The sequence below is a fragment of the Phocoena sinus genome, chromosome 11, assembly GCF_008692025.1.
Source record: "Phocoena sinus isolate mPhoSin1 chromosome 11, mPhoSin1.pri, whole genome shotgun sequence".
Classification (NCBI taxonomy): Eukaryota; Metazoa; Chordata; class Mammalia; order Artiodactyla; family Phocoenidae; genus Phocoena; species Phocoena sinus.
In genome coordinates, this window is record NC_045773.1 from 27,086,971 (window position 1) to 27,107,375 (window position 20,405).

Below are 20,405 nucleotides of genomic sequence, written 5' to 3' on the forward strand. Positions count from 1 at the left end.
CTCTGGTCGAGTCTCACCATAGTTTGAGAACCACTGACTTTTGGTAAAGGTTCTCAATCTTCACTGCACATTGGAATCATCTGAACAGTTAAAACAAACAAACAAAAACTGACGCCTGGGCCCCAACCCAAATGTCTGATTTAGTTAGTCTGGATGCAGTCTGGGTATCAGGTTTGTCTTTCATGTACCCTAGATGATTCTAATGTACAGCCAGGTTGAGAACTGCTGTGTCAGAGAGGATGCCGGTAAACGGGTCAGCGCTGCACCGTGGAGACAGTGGTGGCCTCCCCTAGGGAAGTGGATAAACAGAATAGATGGATTCAAGAGATATTGAAGATGTGACTTCATAGTTAAGAAGGAATAAATTAACCGAGTCCCAAGCACAAAACCACCTGCTTCTTCCATACCCTGAGCTTCAGCGGCACCCTGAAAGACAGTGTCCATTCTCTTCTCTGAGTGGCTTAAGGTTCTGTGTCTTCAGGATGGTGCAGGTGAATTGGACCATCTCCCTGCCCCAGCTGTGAAGACCATTAAGATGATCCGTAAAAGGCACAGCTGTGTCCTTCATGCTGGCTAAAAACCATAGTCTCTGGCCTCAGTAGTACTAAATCATAGCCTTGACTGTTTGGCCCTACATCATATTCGAGGCATCATGCTAAGTGCTTTATGAGTACTGTCTTCTTTTATTCTCAGGACAAGCCTCTGCTGTTGGCCTTGTTACTATTAGGACTCCCATTTTGCAGATGAAGCGGCAGACACAGGGAGTATATTGCCCAATGTCACAGAGCTGGTAAATGGCAGAGCAAAGATTTGAGCCCAGGTCTGTTGCTAGTTCCCTAGGTTCCTGACCATTGTGCCCTACAGCTATTCTGGCAGGAAGGGAAATCTGAAACACGTGACACAGAGGAGGTTGAGACCCTAGACTGGCCAGTGCTGCCTACAAGAGCAAGTTGATACATGGCCAAAGCAATCAAGGAGGGCTTCCCTAAAGAAAGCATGTCTGAAACCAGACCATACCCAGATGGTATGGCAGATTTGAAATGGTGGAAAGCAGAGGGGAGGTCATTGCAGGACTGGGGTGGGGATGGGGGAAGGCTGGTTGAGCACTGCAGGATCATAAAGGAATGGATTGGTTTTCCATCCAGAGTATTTTTATATATTTATTTGCTGCTCACTCAGAGAGTTACTGCATTTGGAGCTCTTGGGTTATATTTACTGCATTGCCAGAAGCCAGTGAAGACATTAAACGGGTGACTCGGATGCAGAGGATGTTCTCATTGGCTGGCAAACTCTGAGAGCTAAACCTTGCCTTATGCAATCAAGGAGAAGTGCATCCTTCAGAATGGAGACTTTGACCTATTCAGGGTCTTCTCCTGGAGAGGAAATAAGGCATGGTAAAGAAGGGCACTAGTGATCTTATTTTAACTCGTCCACAAATGGGGTGGTATCTCCTTGGTTGAGTTTTAGAAAAAGAATATAATTGTGTGTGCGCAGGACATCAAACTCCACAAATAACCTTGGAAAAGAGCCCCAGTGAAGACTTACATCAGAGGCACGGCTGCAGATTTCATCAGATTCATCCCCAGTGATAATAATAGAAGTAATAGTAAACCTACGATATGTCGAACCCCCAGAGTGTGGAAATGTCTGTTATGATTATCATTACAGTAGTCCTCTGAGGGTATTATTTTAGAGCTCCAGGTGTAGATGCTCAGAGAGGTAGATTTCCCTGGCCCTGGTCACACAGTGAGTATGTGACAAAGGTAGGGTTTGATCTTAAGGTTTTCGGATTCTAAAATCAATGCTCTGTTTTCTCAGGATTGTCCCCTCTGTGCAGGATCACCTATCTCTGAAACTACCGACAAACTACTTCATCTTTTTTTTTTTTTTTTTTTTTGCGGTACGCGGGCCTCTCACTGTTGCGGCCTCTCCCGTTGCGGAGCACAGGCTCCGGACACGCAGGCTCAGCGGCCACGGCTCACGGGCCCAGCCGCTCTGCGGCATGTGGGATCTTCCCGGACCGGGGCACGAACCCGTGTCCCTTGCACTGGCAGGTGGACTCTCAACCACTGCGCCACCAGGGAAGCCCTACTTCATCTTTTGAAGCTTGGTTTCCTACCTGAAAGCTGGGGAAAACTGTTCTGCCACTTGAAGTGTTATTAGAATCAGAATTTATGTAAGGATGAAGAATTTGTGCTGCGGAATGCCACGTGCTAATAGCCGCTAAGGTTTACAGAAAGTGACTGCATGCCAGGCACCCTGCTAAGCATCATACACATACCATCTCATTTAACCTCTTATCAATCCTACGAGGGAGGTCTCATTATTATTCCCGCTGTAGAGTTAAGAGAGTTGAAAAAATTAAAAGTGAAGACGCGGAGAGACCTAATAACTTGTTCAATGTTGCTCGGCTTCAGAGTGGAAAGGCAACAACTGATCCTAGGCAAGAGAGGTCTGACGCTATTCTACAGCCTCCACCTTAGAGGTGGACGAAGGAGAGACAGGCTGTAAGAGATGGCAGGACAGGAGTTGGGAAGTGGCAGCCAGGCCCTGAATGCAATAACGTAGCCAGCATCCAAAGTTCAGTGCCTTCTTGAGGCTGGAGCTCGGGCACCCACATCCCCTGACTGGGAACTGACACTGTCCCAGCTGTAACTTTCCAGACTGCAGTGCACCAGGAAGGCACCATTGGCTGGAGCAGTTTGTCTCTGAAGGAGGATAAAAAACACAGGGCTTTGGAGGAAAGGGGGGCCGTGCCACTGATGAGAGTGCCGTATGGGAGGCGCCTCTACCCTCCTCCGCAGTCGCACCTCCTGCTCAGACACGAATCCGTGGGCACCGAGGGACCAGGCTGGGAAGTAGAGAGGAAACAAGGGGAACAGATGGAGCTCAACCCAGGTCGGCAGGTGGCTTGCACCGCAGCTGCTGACAGGCCCACCTGCCTCAGTCCCCCGTAGTCTGGAATTAAGGAGGCTTTATCAGTGATGTGACTGGTTATAGACCAGCCAAGTTCAGTCTTTACCTATTTCTGCAGAAACTGGCACTTCCCAGCATGCAGCTGCTAAGCAGGAAGACATAGCATAGAAGTGAGCTATGAAGTGAGGTTGGGAACATGGTCCCAGCTCTTTCACTGATGATGGTGTTACTGTGGGTGGGCTGCTCTCCTTCTGGGTCGCAGTTAATTGACTCAGTCCTTTAGTTGGCCAGGCAGTCATCAGAGCCCACTCTGTATTTGGTGCTAGGCTAGGTGCCGGGGATGCAGACGTGAGCGAAATCACATGCACCTGCCCTCACAGAGCTTACAGTCTGGTAGGTAGACATCACACAATCACATGAGTGGATGTAAAATTAAAATTACAATAAACGCTAATAAAGGAGAGGTGCACAGTGCCGGGAGAACATATGACAGGAGAAACTCGCTGAGTCTGGAGGGGTCAGAAAAGACTTTGCTGCAAAGCTGAAGGATGAAGGAGGTTAGGGTTAGTGTTACCAGCCAATGGGGGAGACAAGGGAGAGTGTTCCAGGTGTGGGGGACAGGGTGTGCAAAGATCTGGCAGCAGGAGAAAGCAAACCCTTCCAGAAGCCCCAGTGGAGGACCCTTTGCAGCAGACTGAGTGGGGAGGTGGTGTCCGACAGGCCACGGAGCTCAGCAGGGCCTCCACCGCAACCTGAGGTCACTGTGGCACCTTTAAATCTCCTTCCAGCCACAGTCCTGGATCATGTCAGTATAGTCCTAACGCTGAACTTGGTCCATTTGCTTTGAGGCTGAGGCCTAGAGACTTGTTCAGAAATCAGAACAGTTACTCAAACAATGCATCAAGTAATCTGCCTGTTTATTTCCATTTTCTGCATATTTGAATCACGTCCTCTCTTTGCTTGATCACAGGCTAGCTGGTGGTAGAAACAGTGATGACTTTGGACGGGTCCAGAGTTGGACTCGCCTCTCCAGCATCATAATGTGTAAGCCCCAGAGAACTGAGGCCTCCCTAGGGAAAGCCGGTACCCAGGCACACTGTCAAGGCCCAGGGCTTTGGGGTTAATGATGAGGCTGCATGCCTGGGCCCTGAGATGATATCTCCATCACCCCAGAGGTCAGACAGGGTGTTCCCGGATGGGCATTCCCTTCTCACTGAGATATAGACCTATTTACTTAGTGGGGTTGCTTCCTACCTGCTTCTGTCTCTCCCTCCAAAATTCTGTCCATGGACATGAGAGAAATGAAGCACATGAGAGAATTGCCTCGGTGAGCTTAGCCCAAAGTATGCCGGGGTGTTCAAACGTATTACCCACGTGTTCAGATAAGTTTGGGAAATATGGGCCCACACAAGCTTGCCTTTGTGTAGCATTTCTCACTAATGTGTCTTGTGGCTTCTCCAGGAAGGGGAGAGAGGGAGCAGATTTTATTTGGCCACAGAACCCTTTCTCATAGAGGATCTGTGGGACCAGGCTTCCCCAGAATATAACTTTGAGAAATGCTCGTCTAGGCTTTTTAGAGACTCCTAGAACATAATCACTTAGGGTTTGTCATTTATCACATGAAGGGGCTGTGGACAGAGAGGTCGTGACCTTGGCCCGAGATCGGCCATCTAAGGGCAAATCGTGACCAGCACACAGGCACCTCCCGTCCACGCCAGGGCTCCCCTGGTTTCTTTCATAAATCTCAAAGGGCAGGGAGGGGAGTGAACATCTGATGAGCGCCCACCCTCAAAAGGGATAATTCTAGAAACTCGTTGCTAAGCTATAGGACCTGCTATGTGCCAGCGCCACGCTAGGTGCTGTGCGTACATAATCATCCCACTCCATCCTTCTATCAACACACTGAGGTAGGTCTCTTATGTTCTCCCCCGTTTTACAGACAAGAAAGCTGAGGCTTAGAGAGGTTCAGCCACCTGTGTGATCCCTTTGAGTAAGGAAATTGCAGAGCCGAGATTTGGACCCAAGTAGGCCTGACTTCCTTTGAAACACATGGTCTCATTCAGTCCTCTCAGTAGCCATGCAAGATAAAAATGGTCCCCCCCCTACAGTCGAAGAAACCGGGGCTCAAAGAGGTTAAGAGACATAACAAGGTCCTGCAACCAGGGAGTGGGATAGCTGGCTGCAGACCCCTCCGTACAGGGTCCTCCACGACACGGTGCTCCTGCCAGGGCGAACGAGCCCGACAGCGATGCTGGTCTGGGTTCTCGTGTCTGCACTGACGGAAGGGACACAGCTGTGAGTGGAGAGAATCCCAGACCTCGGGATGGGCTTGAACCTGTGGCTTAGGTGGTACCTGTCTGCGCTTACCCAGCGCCGAGCTGAGTTCTCCATCACTTTAAAAAAAGAGCCCAAGGAAATAGTTCCCTTTGCTTGGCTGGCAAATAAAACAACCACAGTGCCTCTGTTTGACCTCCGCTAGTAGGAAGATTATTTGGCTAATTAGGTGAAAAGCCTTCTTGCACATGTACATGTTTTAACCCTAATGAGCTGTCGCCGGGGAAGTTTGCCCTTGGCCTGGTTCGCCAGGGGATCTTTCCTTTCCTCAGTGGAAAAGACCAATGAGGTAAACAGAACCTCATTTCCATGGAAGCTCACTCTCTGGCCTTTTCTTTCCAGCAGTTGAAAGGTAATTACTTGATTTCTCTTTATTTGGGGGTGTTTCATAGAGCGGGGCTGTCAAGGCTTTTGATGGAGGATGGCCTTCTCTCTCACACCAGGCTATTTTAGGGAGCTTCGGTTGCATTTCTGTTTCCATCTTCCCTTCAGCTCATTAGCTCTCAGGCAGCAGCGTCCTCCTTCTGGTCACTCCTGCTAATTAAAGTCTAATGGAACAAAGGACTTGATCCTGGAGGAAGTAGGATACACTGAGAAGCCAAAGAAATTCATCCAGAGATGGAAGCCCCCATCACCTTCCTCTCCGGACACAGAGTATCACACTAAGACCCCGCATCCACACCAGGGAGGGACACTAGCCAATCTGGCACTTTCTCACCTGAATCTTTGATGCTCCATTGTGGACCGTGTCAGAAATACAGCCAGCGTGGGCTGTTCTAATAACGCAAACAGCAGCCACTGTTTCCTGAGGGTTTGCTGAATGCCAGGCACTGGGCTGAAAGCTTTATATCTGTGGTCTCAGTGAATCCTCATGACAGCCTTGGGGTAGACTTATTATACTGATTAATCAGATGAGGAGGCCTGAGCACAGAGAGGTTAAGTAACTTGCCCAAGGTCACACAGCTACTAAGTGGCAAAGCCAGGTTAAGAACATACCCGTTACTGTTATTTCTTAGGTAGGGCTCTTGCACTGCAACAGCCTCCCCAGAAGAAACCAGTCATGATAGGAAATGGACGGTAGACATTTCTCTGCCTCCGAGTGGTGGCTCTTTGTATTAAACTGAACCACGTAGGAGTGTGGAGTTAGTTGTCAGGGCCAATTAGAAAACCAAAACAGTACACTGAAGAAGAAAGTCAACATAAAGCAGAACAGAAGAGTTCCAGTCTGAGGCAGAGCCAACTCCCATTTCAAATGGCTCATGCCGCTTTACCACATTCCTGAACCTTATTGAGACTTGGTGTCCTCGTCTGTCAAATGGGAATAATAGCGGTACATACCTCATAAAGTTGTTTTACTTGGGAATTTCTCAAACTGCTCTGTGAAATACTTGTTTTCAGTGAAAAAATTGTGTCAAAGACAAAGTTAAACACAGTCAAACAAGCTGATTTACTCTAGAATTTCTTCGAATCTTAATTATGCTAATACGTATTATAAATTTTCAGGAAGGAACAGTGTTTCTTGACCCCAGAATCCTTTTCCTGGGAGAATGCACATTAACATCTATTTCTTGGGACCCCTTAGAGAAGGCTTTAATATAGGTCATACGGTCCCTGGTCTTCAAATAGGCATCAATGAATGCTAATCCCCTCTGTTTTGTGCCCAGATTATTCAAATAGCCATACCTGTTCTTGTTAGATTTAAGTTCCGTGGAGGCAGGAACTGGGTCTGTCTTGTTCCTTTCTGTATTCCAGTGTCATGCATAGCAACCAAGGGAATAGAATCAAAACAGTTCATTGGAGCTTAAAACCAGCACTGAGGATACCATGTTTCCCACGTGTGCCTATTGGCAAGTGGTGATGGAGGGACCACTGGTTAGTGGTGTGACCGCTCTCCAGTGGTTCTCTTGATTTATTTAGAGCAGGATTTCCAACTCATGTTCTCTGGGCGTTATGCAAAAAATAAAAATTTAAGTTAAATAATAGTTGAGTTGGTCAAAATCTGACAGATTTCCTTACTGCTGAGCTTCTCGGAGATTTTGTGCATTTCGACACAGCATTTTCCAAACTTATCTAGCCATTCTTTTTTTTTTTTTTTTTTTGCGGTACGCGGGCCTCTCACTGTTGCGGCCCCTCCCGTTGCGGAGCACAGGCTCCGGACGCGCAGGCTCAGCGGCCATGGCTCACGGGCCCAGCCGCTCCGCGGCATGTGGGATATTCCCGGACCGGGGCGCGAACCCGTGTCCCCTGCGCCGGCAGGCGGACCCCCAACCACTGCGCCACCAGGGAAACCCTCTAGCCCTTCTTTTGGAGCCCTTCTGGATCCTTTCTTCTGGAGTCTGTAATAAGGGTGTTGTTCAGCAGAACACCCGTTTGGAAATGCTACTTTAGAATATATGACCAAAAGTAACAATCCCATCTTTATGATCTAGAAAACAGTCCTGCTTATCAAAACTGTGGGAAAGAGAAGATAAGGCAACTCCTGAATTGAACAGGGTGATAAAAATGCAGAGCATAAAGCCAGATAGATTTTTATGTTTTGTATAACAAACCCAAGAAGACTATTCATGATGCTTCAAAACTATGACCATAAATTGTCCAGTGTTCTTATTTACATCATATTAGAAATAACTTATTTTCTATACCATTTCATAGCATAGATTAGATTCTTTTTTAAGCATGGAGCTGGGTTTTCATTTTCAAATATCTGAAAAAAATTCCATACTTTTCAGATTTCTGAATAAAAATGGCTTTTAAGAGAAAGGGACTTAGAAAACTCACATATTTCTTTGTCTACTTTTTGTTGTGAGTTAATCTGTTCTGAAAAGAAGAATACAGCACATCCCATTTGAATGTCACTGTTCCCTACTTATTAAACTTTTCTGTGAATAAAATAATTTATCAGGTACTGAACAAAGCAGACTCAATTACAGCTTGACGTATAACGCTAGGCTTGCTTGGAAGTAAAGAGAGAACTTCAATTCCTATAGCAAGGATCAGTAACTACGGCCCGCCACCTGTTGTACATAAAATTTTATTGGAACACAGCAGTGCTCATTCATTTACATGTTGCCTGTGTCCATTTTCACACCTCATTGGAAGATGTGAGTCACTGCAACAGAGATCTTATGGCCCTCCAAGCCTAGAGTGTTAATTATATGGACCTTCGTAGAAATATTTGCCAATGTCTTTCATAGATTTATAGAAAGATGGGAGAGGGATGATGGAGGTTACATAACCAACCCCTTCATTCTATGGATGGGAAAACTGACACTAGAGAAGTTAGGGAATTGTCTACCCATCAGAGAAGACAAAGATAGATTTTTTTTTTTTAAGCCAGATGTAAATTTAATGTAGATGTGGCAAAAATCACCTGAGTGGGTAACTATCTAACTGCAAATTTCACAAGCAGATTACGGATGGCCTCGCCTTGAAGCATACTCTGTAGTTTCTAATGCATGCATTCAATTCGTTAGGAGAAGGAGGCTCGCACCTACTTCCACTTTACTGCTTAATTTTTTCAAGTAATTTTTATTACAGTATAGTTGCTTTACAATGTTGTGTTAGTTTCTGCTGTACAGCAGAGTGAATCAGCTATATGTATATATATATCCCCTCCTTTTTGGATTTCCTTCCCATTTAGGTCACCACAGAGCATTGAGTAGAGTTCCCTGTGCTATACAGTAGGTTCTCATTAGTTATCTGTTTTATACCTAGTAGCGTACATAAGATATCAACACCAACTGAGAGGTAGCAGCCATCTGGAGTACTTGCTGAAAAGGTCTCAGGGCTCAGAGAGAAAGGATGCAATGATTAACTAATCATCCATGGTCCAGGGGCAGGAGAGCAGCAGGATATATGCCACGTAGGCGCTACGGATGCGGACTATGTCCGCTCGGTACGATACTAACAGTTATATTACCATCTCCTTCCTTGTACGTCTGCCCTGTAAACACTTCTTCGCTGGACCCCAAAACAGGAGAGCTGCATCAAGCCCTCATTAGAAGCACTGCTGCCTAGAAGTTCAGAGGTGGTTCTTATTCAAGTGCATTTAGATGTTTTTCTTAGCAACAGCCTGCCTACCACATCACATTCTCCTTAAAACGATTTAACTTGGGATTTCCCTCAAACTGGATTTGTGTGTCCCACGATTCTTACGTTTTAGTGGAATAGGTCTGTGGGGGCACAGAGTAGCTGGGTGTAAAGTCATGAGTTCCTTGGCTTTTGTCACCCAAACTGAAAGTCTCCACATTTGTGCTTTTGTGCAGCTGGACAATCCAGATGAGCAAGCAGCCCAGATCAGACGAGAGCTGGACGGACGTCTCCAAATGGCAGACCAAATAGCCAGGGTAAGGAAACGCTGGGGACACGTGCTGGGGGACCGGGCCAGAGTCCCACACCGGAAGTGCACTGATCGTTAAGGGCCGTGGAAAGATAAAACTGAGAATTTCACCTTCTCAGGAAGAAGAGGATAATCACCTCATAGGGTCCTCAACCCTTCTTTCTCAGGGCAAGTGTCCTAGACACAGCACGTGTATTTCCTATTCTCCAATCAATACTCAAACTCCAGCCTCACCTTTCTTCTGAGTCCCAGACTTACGTTTCCGTCTGTCTGTCGAGCATTTCCACGTGGCCAGTCCCTTGCATTTCAGGTTGGATGTGTTCCAAATCTTACTGCCCGCCGAGTACACACACCTGCATAGACTCCTCACGTGGCCTCCACACAGTTACCATGGATGAAACCTCCCAGTCATTGTCAATTCCTCCTTCCTCCCCAGAACACTCAACACTCCCATCTGCCACCTGGCTTCTTGATTCTGCCTCCCAAATGTGGGCCAGATCCCTTTACTGGTTTCCGGCACCACTGCTAGTGCTTTGATCCAGGCCCCTCATCTTCCACGCCTGGATCTTAAAATAGCCTCCTAGTGGGTATATCCCTGGCTTCACTCCCTCCCTGTGTCCTGTCTATCCTGCATGTAATCATCATTCGAAACCTCATATATGAACATCTCATAACAGAGCCTCCAAATCCTTCAGTAGAATCCTCCAGTGTCCCCAGAACAAAATCTCAGTGCTTTAGAATGATACTCAAGGCTCTTAATCCACAGACCATATCCTTCTTTATTGGCCTCACCTCCCACTACTTTCCCACCAGAGCTCCCCATTCCAGCTATACAGAATGTCTCCCTCTGAATACCCCAGGCCCTTTCCAACCTCAGTGCCTTTGTACCCACTAGTGTTTCAATGTGGAATGGCCTTTCTCCTCTCCTGCACTTAGCAAGCTCTCCTACTCAGCCTTCAGTCCTCAACTGAAAACCCCTTGTCTAAGAGCTGAGCTCATCCTGCCCACTTGTGCTTTCTTCTTGCCACATGTAAACCTTTATTATGACAGTTCATTGAATGGTGACTATTCATTTACATGTCTGAGTCTCGCAGTAGATGGGATTGCTCTAGGGTTGGGATGTCTCCCTGTTGAGGATAGGGAGTCTAAGAATTATCTCCTATTTTTTTTTTTTTTTTTTTTGCGGTACGCGGGCCTCTCGCTGTTGTGGCCTCTCCCGTTGCGGAGCACAGGTTCTGGACGCGCAGGCTCAGCGGCCATGGCTCACAGGCCCAGCCGCTCCGCGGTATGTGGGATCTTCCCGGACCAGGGCACAAACCCATGTCTCCTGCATCGGCAGGCGGACTCTCAACCACTGCACCACCAGGGAAGCCCCTATCTCCTATTCTAACTGTTCTACCATTTGTGCTAACAGTAATCGTGCTAGTGGCATTTCTTGAGCATTGACTCTGCGTCAAGCATGTTACATGCTTTACATATGCCATCTCATTCCATCCTCCAAACAGTTCCATAGGGGCATTTGTTATTCTTGTTTTAGAGATGGGAAAATCTAGGCCTACCATGAGAGGTACTAGTTAAGAGGCTACAATGGACCCTTCACTCAAGTCTAAGTATCAGGACTGGGCTCACCCTACGTGCAAAATTTAAAAATGGGGGTCGGGATGTGGGGGAGGATGAATGCAGGGTGGAGCTTGGTGTTCAGCCTTCCTCTCTATGGAAAGAAGCGTCTCAGGATTTGTACACATGGAAAGGAATTCTACTGGACGAGAAACCGAAGAGAGACTCCAAGAAGCAGGAAAATCCCCCTTCGTGCTCAAGCAGTTGTGTTGAAACGGTCTGCATCTTGTTTTTGGACACCTTCAAAGTTTATGGTCAGGTCAGTCTGGTGGCTAAAAGTAGTATGTAGTTCTCTGGCTAAAGGTAGTGTAAAAGGCTCTTATGTTTGAAAATCCTGCTTAATGTGGGAGTAAACATCAATAAGGCTTCGGAATGTACTTCTCTAAATTCAGCACCTCCTCAGCAGATTATCCAGAAAATAAAGGTCATTTGGTCCATGCCCTGCCCTTAGGCAACTATTATATCCCCAACTAATAAGTATTCGTGCCACTTAAAGAAAATTTTACACACACACACTTCAAAAACAAGCTCATGGCACCTTTATTTTAGTTGTCTTGTTTACTTTTAAGGCTTAACATGATAATTTTAGAAATTTGCGTAAGCTAATTTTAATTTTTAAAAGACCACGGGTAAACAACCGTTACATAGTGCGCGAAGTTGCTCATTTCTGAACAATAGATCAAAGAACACTCCCGAGGAGCTTCAAGATGGCGGAAGAGTAAGACGCAGAGATCACCTTCCTCCCTACAAATACATCAGAAATACATCTACATGTGGAACAGCTCCTACAGAACACCTACTGAACGCTGGCAGGAGACCTCAGACCCCCCAAAAGGCAAGAAACTCCCCACTTACCTGGGTAGGGCAAAAGAAAAAAAGAAAAAAGAGAGACAAAAGAATAGGGACAGGACCTGCACCAGTGGGAGGGAGCTGTGAAGGACAAAACGTTTCCACACACTAGGAGCCCCTTCGCGGGCGGAGACTGCGGGTGGCGGAGGGGGAAAGCTTCGGAGCCGCGGAGGAGAGCACAGCAACAGGGGTGCGGAGGGCAAAGCGGAGAGATTCCCGCACGGAGGGTCGGTGCCGACCGGCACTCACCAGCCCGAGAGGCTTGTCTGCTCACCCGCCGGGGCGGGCGGGGCTGGGAGCTGAGGCTCGGGCTTTGGTCGGAGCACCGGGAGAGGACTGGGGTTGGCGGCGTGCACACAGCCTGAAGGGGTTAGTGCGCCGCAGCTGGCCGGGAGGGAGTCCGGGAAAAGGTCTGGAGCTGCTGAAGAGGCAAGAGACTTTTTCTTGCCTCTTTGTTTTCTGGCACGCGAGGAGAGGGGATTCAGAGCGCCGCTTAAAGGAGCTCCAGAGACGGGCGCGAGCCGCGGCTAACAGCGCGGACCCCAGAGATGGGCATGAGACGCTAAGGCTGCTGCTGCCGCCACCAAGAAGCCTGTGTGCGAGCACAGGTCACTATCCACAGCCCCCTTCCGGGTAGCCTGTGCAGCCCGCACGGCCAGGGTCCCGGGAGCCAGGGACAACTTCCCTGGGAGAACGCACGGCGTGCCTCAGGCTGATGCAACGTCACGCCAGCCTCTGCCGCCGCAGGGTCGCCCCACACTCCGTGCCCCTCTCTCCCCCCGGCCTGAGTGAGACAGAGCCCCCGAATCAGCTGCTCCTTTAACCCTGTCCTGTCTGAGCAGGAACAGACGCCCTCAGGCGACCTACACGCAGAGGTGGGGCCAGATCCAAAGCTGAGCCCAGGGAGCTCTGTGAACAAAGAAGAGAAAGGGAAATCTCTCCCAGCAGCCTCAGGAGCAGCGGATTAAATCTCCACAATTAACTTGATGTACCCTGCATCTGTGGAACACCTGAATAGACAACGAATCATCCCAAATTGAGGAGGTGGACTTTGGGAGCAACGATATATTTTTTTTTTTCTTTTTTTGTGAGTGTGTATGTGTATCCTTCTGTGTGTGATTTTGTCTGTATAGCTTTGCTTTTACCATTTGTCCTAGGGTTCTGTCTGTCCTTTTTTTTCTTTTTTACTTATTAAAAAATGTTTCTTAATTATTTTTTACTTTAATAATTTTATTTTTACTTTATTTTATCTTCTTCTTTCTTTCTTTCTTTGTTTTCCTCCTTTTATTCTGAGCCGTGTGGATGACAGGCTCTTGGTGCTCCAGCCAGGCGTCAGGGCTGTGCCTCTGAGGTGGGAGAGCCAAGTTCAGGACACTGGTCCACAAGAGACCTCCCAGCTCCACGTTATATCAAACGGCGAAAATCTCCCAGAGATCTCCATCTCAACGCCAAAACCTAGCTCCACGCAACAGCCAGCAAGCTACAGTGCTGGACACCTTATGCCAAACAAATAGCAAGACAGAAACACAACCCCATCCATCAGCAGAGAGGCTGCCTAAAATGATAATAAGCCCACAGACACCCCAAAACACACCACCAGACGTGGACCTGTCCACCAGAAAGGCAAGATCCAGCCTCATCCACCAGAGCACAAGCACTAGTCCCCTCCACCAGGAAGCCTGCACAACCCACTGAACCAACCTTAGCCACAGGGGACAGACACCAAAAACAATGGGAATTATGAACCTGCAGTCTGCAAAAAGCAGACCCCAAACACAATAAGATAAGCAAAATGAGAAGATAGAAACACACAGTAGATGAAGGAGCAAGGTAAAAACTCACCAGACGAAACAAATGAAGAGGAAATAGGCAGTCTACCTGAAAAAGAATTCAGAGTAATGATAGTAAAGATGATCCAAAATCTTGGAAATAGAATGGAGAAAATACAATAAACGTTTAACAAGGACCTAGAAGAACCAAAGAGCAAACAAACAGTGATGAACAGCACAGTAAATGAAATTAAAAATTCTCTAGAAGGGATCAGTAGCAGAATAACTGAGGCAGAAGAACGGATAAGTGACCTGGAAGATAAAATAGTGGAAATAACTACTGTAGAGCAGAATAAAGAAAAAAGAATGAAAAGAATTGAGGACAGTCTCAGAGACCTCTGGGACAACATTAAACGCACCAGCATTCGAATTATAGCGGTCCTGGACGAAGAAGAGAAAAAGAAAGGGACTGAGAAAATATTTGAAGAGATTATAGTTGAAAACTTCCCTAATATGGGAAAGGAAATAGTTAATCAAGTCCAGGAAGCACAGAGAGTCCCATACAGGATAAACCCAAGGAGAAACACGCCAAGACACGTATTAATCAAACTATCAAAAATTAAATACGGGGGGGCTTCCCTGGTGGCGCAGTGGTTGAGAGTCCGCCTGCTGATGCAGGGGACATGGGTTCATGCCCCGGTCCCAGAGGATCCCACATGCCGTGGAGTGGCTGGGCCCGTGAGCCATGGCTGCTGAGCCTGCGCGTCCAGAACGGGAGAGGTCACAACAGTGAGAGGCCTGCGTCCTGCAAAAAAAAAAAAAATTCAGGGACTTCCCTGGTGGCGCAGTCATTGGGAATCTGCCTGTAAACGAAGGGGACACGGGTTCAATCCCTGGTCCGGGAAGATCCTACATGCCGCAGAGCAACTAAGCCCATGGGCCACAACTGCTGAGCCTGTGCTCTGGAGCCTGCGAGCCACAACTACTGAGCCCGGATACCTAGAGCCCATGCTCCGCAACAGAAGAAGCCACCACAATGAGAAACCCGCACACCACAGTAAAGAGTAGTCCCTGCTCGCCACAACTAGAGAAAACCCTCACACAGCAATGAAGACTCAACTCAGCCATAAATAAATAAACAAACACTCTTACTTTAAAAAAAAAAAATTAAATACAAAGAAAAAATATTAAAAGCAGCAAGGGAAAAACAACAAATAACACAAAAGGGAATCCCCATAAGGTTAACAGCTGATCTTTCAGCAGAAACTCTGCACACCAGAAGGGAGTGGCAGGACATACTAAAAGTGATGAAGAAGAAAAACCTACAACCAAGATTACTCTACCCTGCAAGGATCTCATTCAGATTTGACAGAGAAATTAAAGCCTTTACAGACAAGCAAAAGCTAAGAGAATTCAGCACCACCAAACCAGCTCTACAACAAGTGCTAAAGGAACTTCTCTAGGCAGGAAACACAAGAGAAGGAAAAAGACCTACAATAACAAACCCAAAACAATTAAGAAAATTGTAATAGGAACATACATGTCGATAATTACCTTAAATGTAAATGGATTAAATGCTCCAACCAAAAGACATAGATTGGCTGAATGGATACAAAAACAAGACCCATATATATGCTGTCTACAAGAGACCCACTTCAGACCTAGGGACACATACAGACTGAAAGTGAGGGGATGGAGAAAGATATTCCATGCAAATGGAAATCAAAAGAAAGCTGGAGTAGCAGTTCTCATATCAGACAAAATAGACTTTAAAGCAAAGACTATTAGAAGAGACAAGGACACTGCATAATGAACAAGGGATCAACCCAAGGAGAAGATATAATAATTGTAAATATTTATGCACCCAACATAGGAGCACCTCAATACATAAAGCAAATACTAACAGCCATAAAAGGGGAAATCGACAGGGATGCAATCATAGTAGGGGACTTTAACACCCCACTTTCACCAATGGACAGATCATCCAAAATGAAAATAAATAAGGAAACACAAGCTTTAAATGATATATTAAACAAGATGGACTTAATTGATGTTTATAGGACATTCCATCCAAAAACAAAAGAATACGCATTCTTCTCGAATGCTCATGGAACATTCTCCAGGACAGATCTTATCTTGGGTCACAAATCAAGTCTTGATAAACTTAAGAAAACTGAAATCGTATCAAGTATCTTTTCTGACCACAAGGCTATGAGACTAGATATCAATTACAAGGAAAAATCTGTAAAAAATACAAACACATGGAGGCTAAACAACACACTACTTAATAACCAAGAGATCACTGAAGAAATCAAAGAGGAAATCAAAAAAATACCTAGAAACAAATGACAGTGAAACACGATGACCCAAAACCTATGGGATACAGCAAAAGCAGTTTGAAGAGGGAAGTTTATAGCAATACAATCCTACCTTAAGAAACAAGAAACATCTCAAATAAACAACCTAACCATACACCTAAAGCAATTAGAGAAAGAAGAACAAAAAAACCCCAAACTTAGCAGAAGGAAAGAAATCATAAAGATCAGATCAGAAATAAATGAAAAAGAAATGAAGGAAACAATAGCAAAGATCAATAAAACTAAAAGCTGGTTCTTTGAAAAGATCAACAAAATTGATAAACCATTAACTAGACTCATCAAGAAAAAAAGGGAGAAGACTCAAATCGACAGAATTAGAAATGAAAAAGGAGAAGTAACAACTGACACTGCAGAAATGCAAAGGATCATGAGCGATTACTACAAGCAACTCTATGCCAATAAGATGGACAACCTGGAAGAAATGGACAAATTCTTAGAAACGCACAACCTTCCAAGACTGAACCAGGAAGAAATAGAAAAAATGAACAGACCAATTACAAGCACTGAAATTGAAACCGTGATTAAAATTTTTCCAACAAACAAAAGCCCAGGACCAGATGGCTTAACAGGTGAATTCTATCAAACATTTAGAGAAGAGCTAACACCTATCCTTCTCAAACTCTTCCAAAATATAGCAGAGGGAGGAACACTCCCAAACTCATTCTACAAAGCCACCATCACCCTGATACCAAAACCAGACAAAGATGTCACAAAGAAAGAAAACTACAGGCCAATATCACTGATGAACATAGATGCAAAAATCCTCAACAAAATACTAGCAAACAGAATCCAGCAGCACGTTAAAAGGATCATACACCATGATCCGGTGGGGTTTATCTCAGGAATGCAAGGATCCTTCAATATACGCAAATCAATCGATGTGATATACCATATTAACAAATTGAAGGAGAAAAACCATATGATCATCTCAATAGATGCAGAGAAAGTTTTCGAAAATTCAACACCCATTTATGATAAAAACTCTCCAGAAAGTAGGCATAGAGGGAACTTTCCTCAACATAATAAAGGTCGTGTATGACAGACCCACAGCCAACATCGTCCTCCATGGTGAAAAACTGAAACCATTTCCACTAAGATCAGGAACAAGACAAGGTTGCCCATTCTCACCACTATTATTCAACATAGTTTTGGAAGTTTTAGCCACAGCAATCAGAGAAGAAAAAGAAATAAAAGGAATCCAAATCGGAAAAGAAGAAGTAAAGCTGTCAGTGTTTGCAAATGACATGATACTGTACATAGAGAATCCTAAAGATGCTACAAGAAAACTACAAGAGCTAATCAATGAATTTGGTAAAGTAGCAGGATACAAAATTAATGCACAGAAATCTAGCATTCCTATACACTAATGATGAAAAATCTGAAAGTGAAATTAAGAAAACTCTCCCATTTACCATTGCAACCAAAAGAATAGAATATCTAGAAATAAACCTACCTAAGGAGACAAAAGACCTGTATGCAGAAAATTATAAGACACTGATGAAAGAAATTAATGATGATACAAATAGATGGAGAGATATACCACGTTCTTGGACTGGAAGAATCAACATTGTGAAAAGGACTATACTACCCAAAGCAATCTACAGATTCAGTGAAATCCGTATTAAACTACCACTGGCATTTTTCACAGAACTAGAACAAAAAATTTCACAATTTGTTTGGAAACACAAAAGACCCCGAATAGCCAAAGCAATCTTGAGAAAGAAAAATGGAGCTGGAAGAATCAGGCTCCCTGACTTCAGACTATACTACCAAGATACAGTAATCAAGACAATATGGTACTGGCACAAAAACAGAAATATAGATCAACGGAACAGGATAGAAAGCCCAGAGATAAACCCACGCATGTATAGTCATCTTATCTTTGATAAAGAAGGCAAGAATATACAGTGGAGAAAAGACAGCCTCTTCAATAAGTGGTACTGGGAAGACTGGACAGCTACATGTAAAAGAATGAAATTAGAACACTCCCTAACACCATACACAAAAATAAACTGAAAGTGGATTAAAGACCTAAATGTAAGGCCAGACACTATCAAACTCTTAGAGGAAAACATAGGCAGAACACTCTATGACATAAGTCACTGCAAGGTCGTTTTTGACCCACCTCCTAGAGAAATGGAAATAAAAACAAAAATAAACAAATGGGACCTAATGAAACTTAAAAGCTTTTGCACAGCAAAGGAAACCATAAGACGAAAAGACAACCCTCAGAATGGGAGAAAATATTTGCAAATGAAGCAACTGACAAAGGATTAATCTCCAAAATTTACAAGCAGCTCAATATCAAAAAAACAATCAACCCAATCCAAAAATGGGCAGAAGACCTAAATAGTTCTCCAAAGATATACAGATTGCCAACAAACACACGAAAGGATGCTCAGCATCACTAATCATTAGGGAAATGCAAATCAAAACTACAATGAGGTATCCCCTCACACCAATCAGAATGGCCATCATCAAAAAATCTACAAACAGTAAATGCTGGAGAGGGTGTGGAGAAAAGGGAATCCTCTTGCACTGTTGGTGGGAATGTAAATTGGTACAGCCACTATGGAGAACAGTATGGAGGTTCCTTAAAAAACTCTAAATAGAACGACCATACAACCCAGCAATCCCACTCCTGGGCATATACCCTGGGAAAACCATAATTCAAAATGATACATGCACCCCAGTGTTTATTGCAGCTCTATTTACAATAGCCAGGGCATGGAAACAACCTAAGTATCCATTGACAGATGAATAGATAAAGAACATGTGGCACATAAATACAATGGAATATTACTCAGCTATAAAAAGAAATGAAATTGAGTTATCTGTAGTGAGGTGGATGGACCTAGAGTCTGTCATACAGAGTGAAGTAAGTCAGAGAAAAACAAATACCGTATGCTAACACATATATATGGAATCTAAAAAAAAAAAAATGTCATGAAGAACCTAGGGGCAAGTCGAGAATAAAGATGCAGACCTACTAGAGAATGGACTTGAGGTTACAGGTAAGGGGAATGATAAGCTGGGAGAAAGTGAGAGAGCTGCATGGACATATATACACTACCAAACGTAAAGTAGGTAGCTAGTGGGAAGCAGCCGCATAGCACAGAGAATTCAACTCGGTGCTTTGTGACCACCTAGAGGGGTGAGATAGGGAGGGTCGAAGGGAGGGAGACGCAAGGGGGAAGAGGTATGGGGACATATGTATATGTATAATTGATTCACTTTGTTATAAAGCAGAAACTAACACACCATTGTAAATTAATTATACTCCAATAAAGATGTTAAAAAAACCCAAAAAACTCTCCCTTGGCCCACACCACTGGGTATTTTGGTACCTAGTAGGATGTTACTGGCAACTTAGAACTAGACTTTCTTGGACAATGAAATAGGCAACTAAAGTAAATCTTGGTCAAAGTATATGGAGGGTATATTTCAAAGTATATGGAGGGTATATTTAAACATTCAGGAGGATTTCTATTGAGAATCTTCCCACTACTATCTCCTGTTCTCCTGGAAATTGACTGTCTTCTTTTGCAATATTCGTTCATGCCAATGGCCCCCTTGCCACAGTTACTTGGTTCTGGAAGTGGACTCCTCACCCAAGTGGAACTAATCACATCTCCCAGCCTGCCCCGGCCGTTAGTGATTGGTCCAGAAATGGATGCAGCTAAACCAGTGAACCCCTTCACTGGGACCTGTGGACTGTAGGCCAACAGAGCTATGTCTTGTAGTGGTAGAAAGATGTCTGCAGCCATGTTCATTTCTTCAGTGTAGGGGAAAGAAGATAAAAGAGTGAAGCTAACATACATACAGAGATAAACAGAATATACTGAGATCCTCAGGGTGTTCAAGACACTGAATCTACTTCTTCCTGATCGTCAACTGTGTAACTGTTTTTCCTTCAGTTTAGTTGGATTCCAAGAAAAGGAAACTACTTCTGCTTAAACCAGCCTGGCTAATACTGAGGAAGAGTCAGAAGTATCTCATCTACTAAAAATTAAATATCAAGTTTTCAGATACAGGCTAGTTCCTGAAAAGATATTGAAACAAAGCACCCATGCTTATCTTCTTTTAGCATGCCCTGATTTTTCTATTTGTAGCATCACAGTGAATTTTATTGAGGGTGTGCAATTCAACCCATATGGCTAAACGTCAGCTCCTGTAAATATCATAACCAGAAATTCCTGGAGA

General features: G+C 44.8%; 1 protein-coding gene across 2 annotated transcripts in view; it reads left to right on the top strand.

Moving 5' to 3' along the window:
- CADPS (calcium dependent secretion activator) overlaps window positions 1-20,405 on the top strand; it is a 478,794-nt gene that overhangs the window by 200,360 nt on the left and 258,029 nt on the right. For both annotated transcript variants that reach the window (XM_032650169.1, XM_032650170.1), the window contains exon 4: window positions 9,516-9,596. In XM_032650169.1, the coding sequence (XP_032506060.1) occupies window positions 9,516-9,596 (81 nt within the window). The remainder of the gene's footprint in view (window positions 1-9,515; window positions 9,597-20,405) is intronic.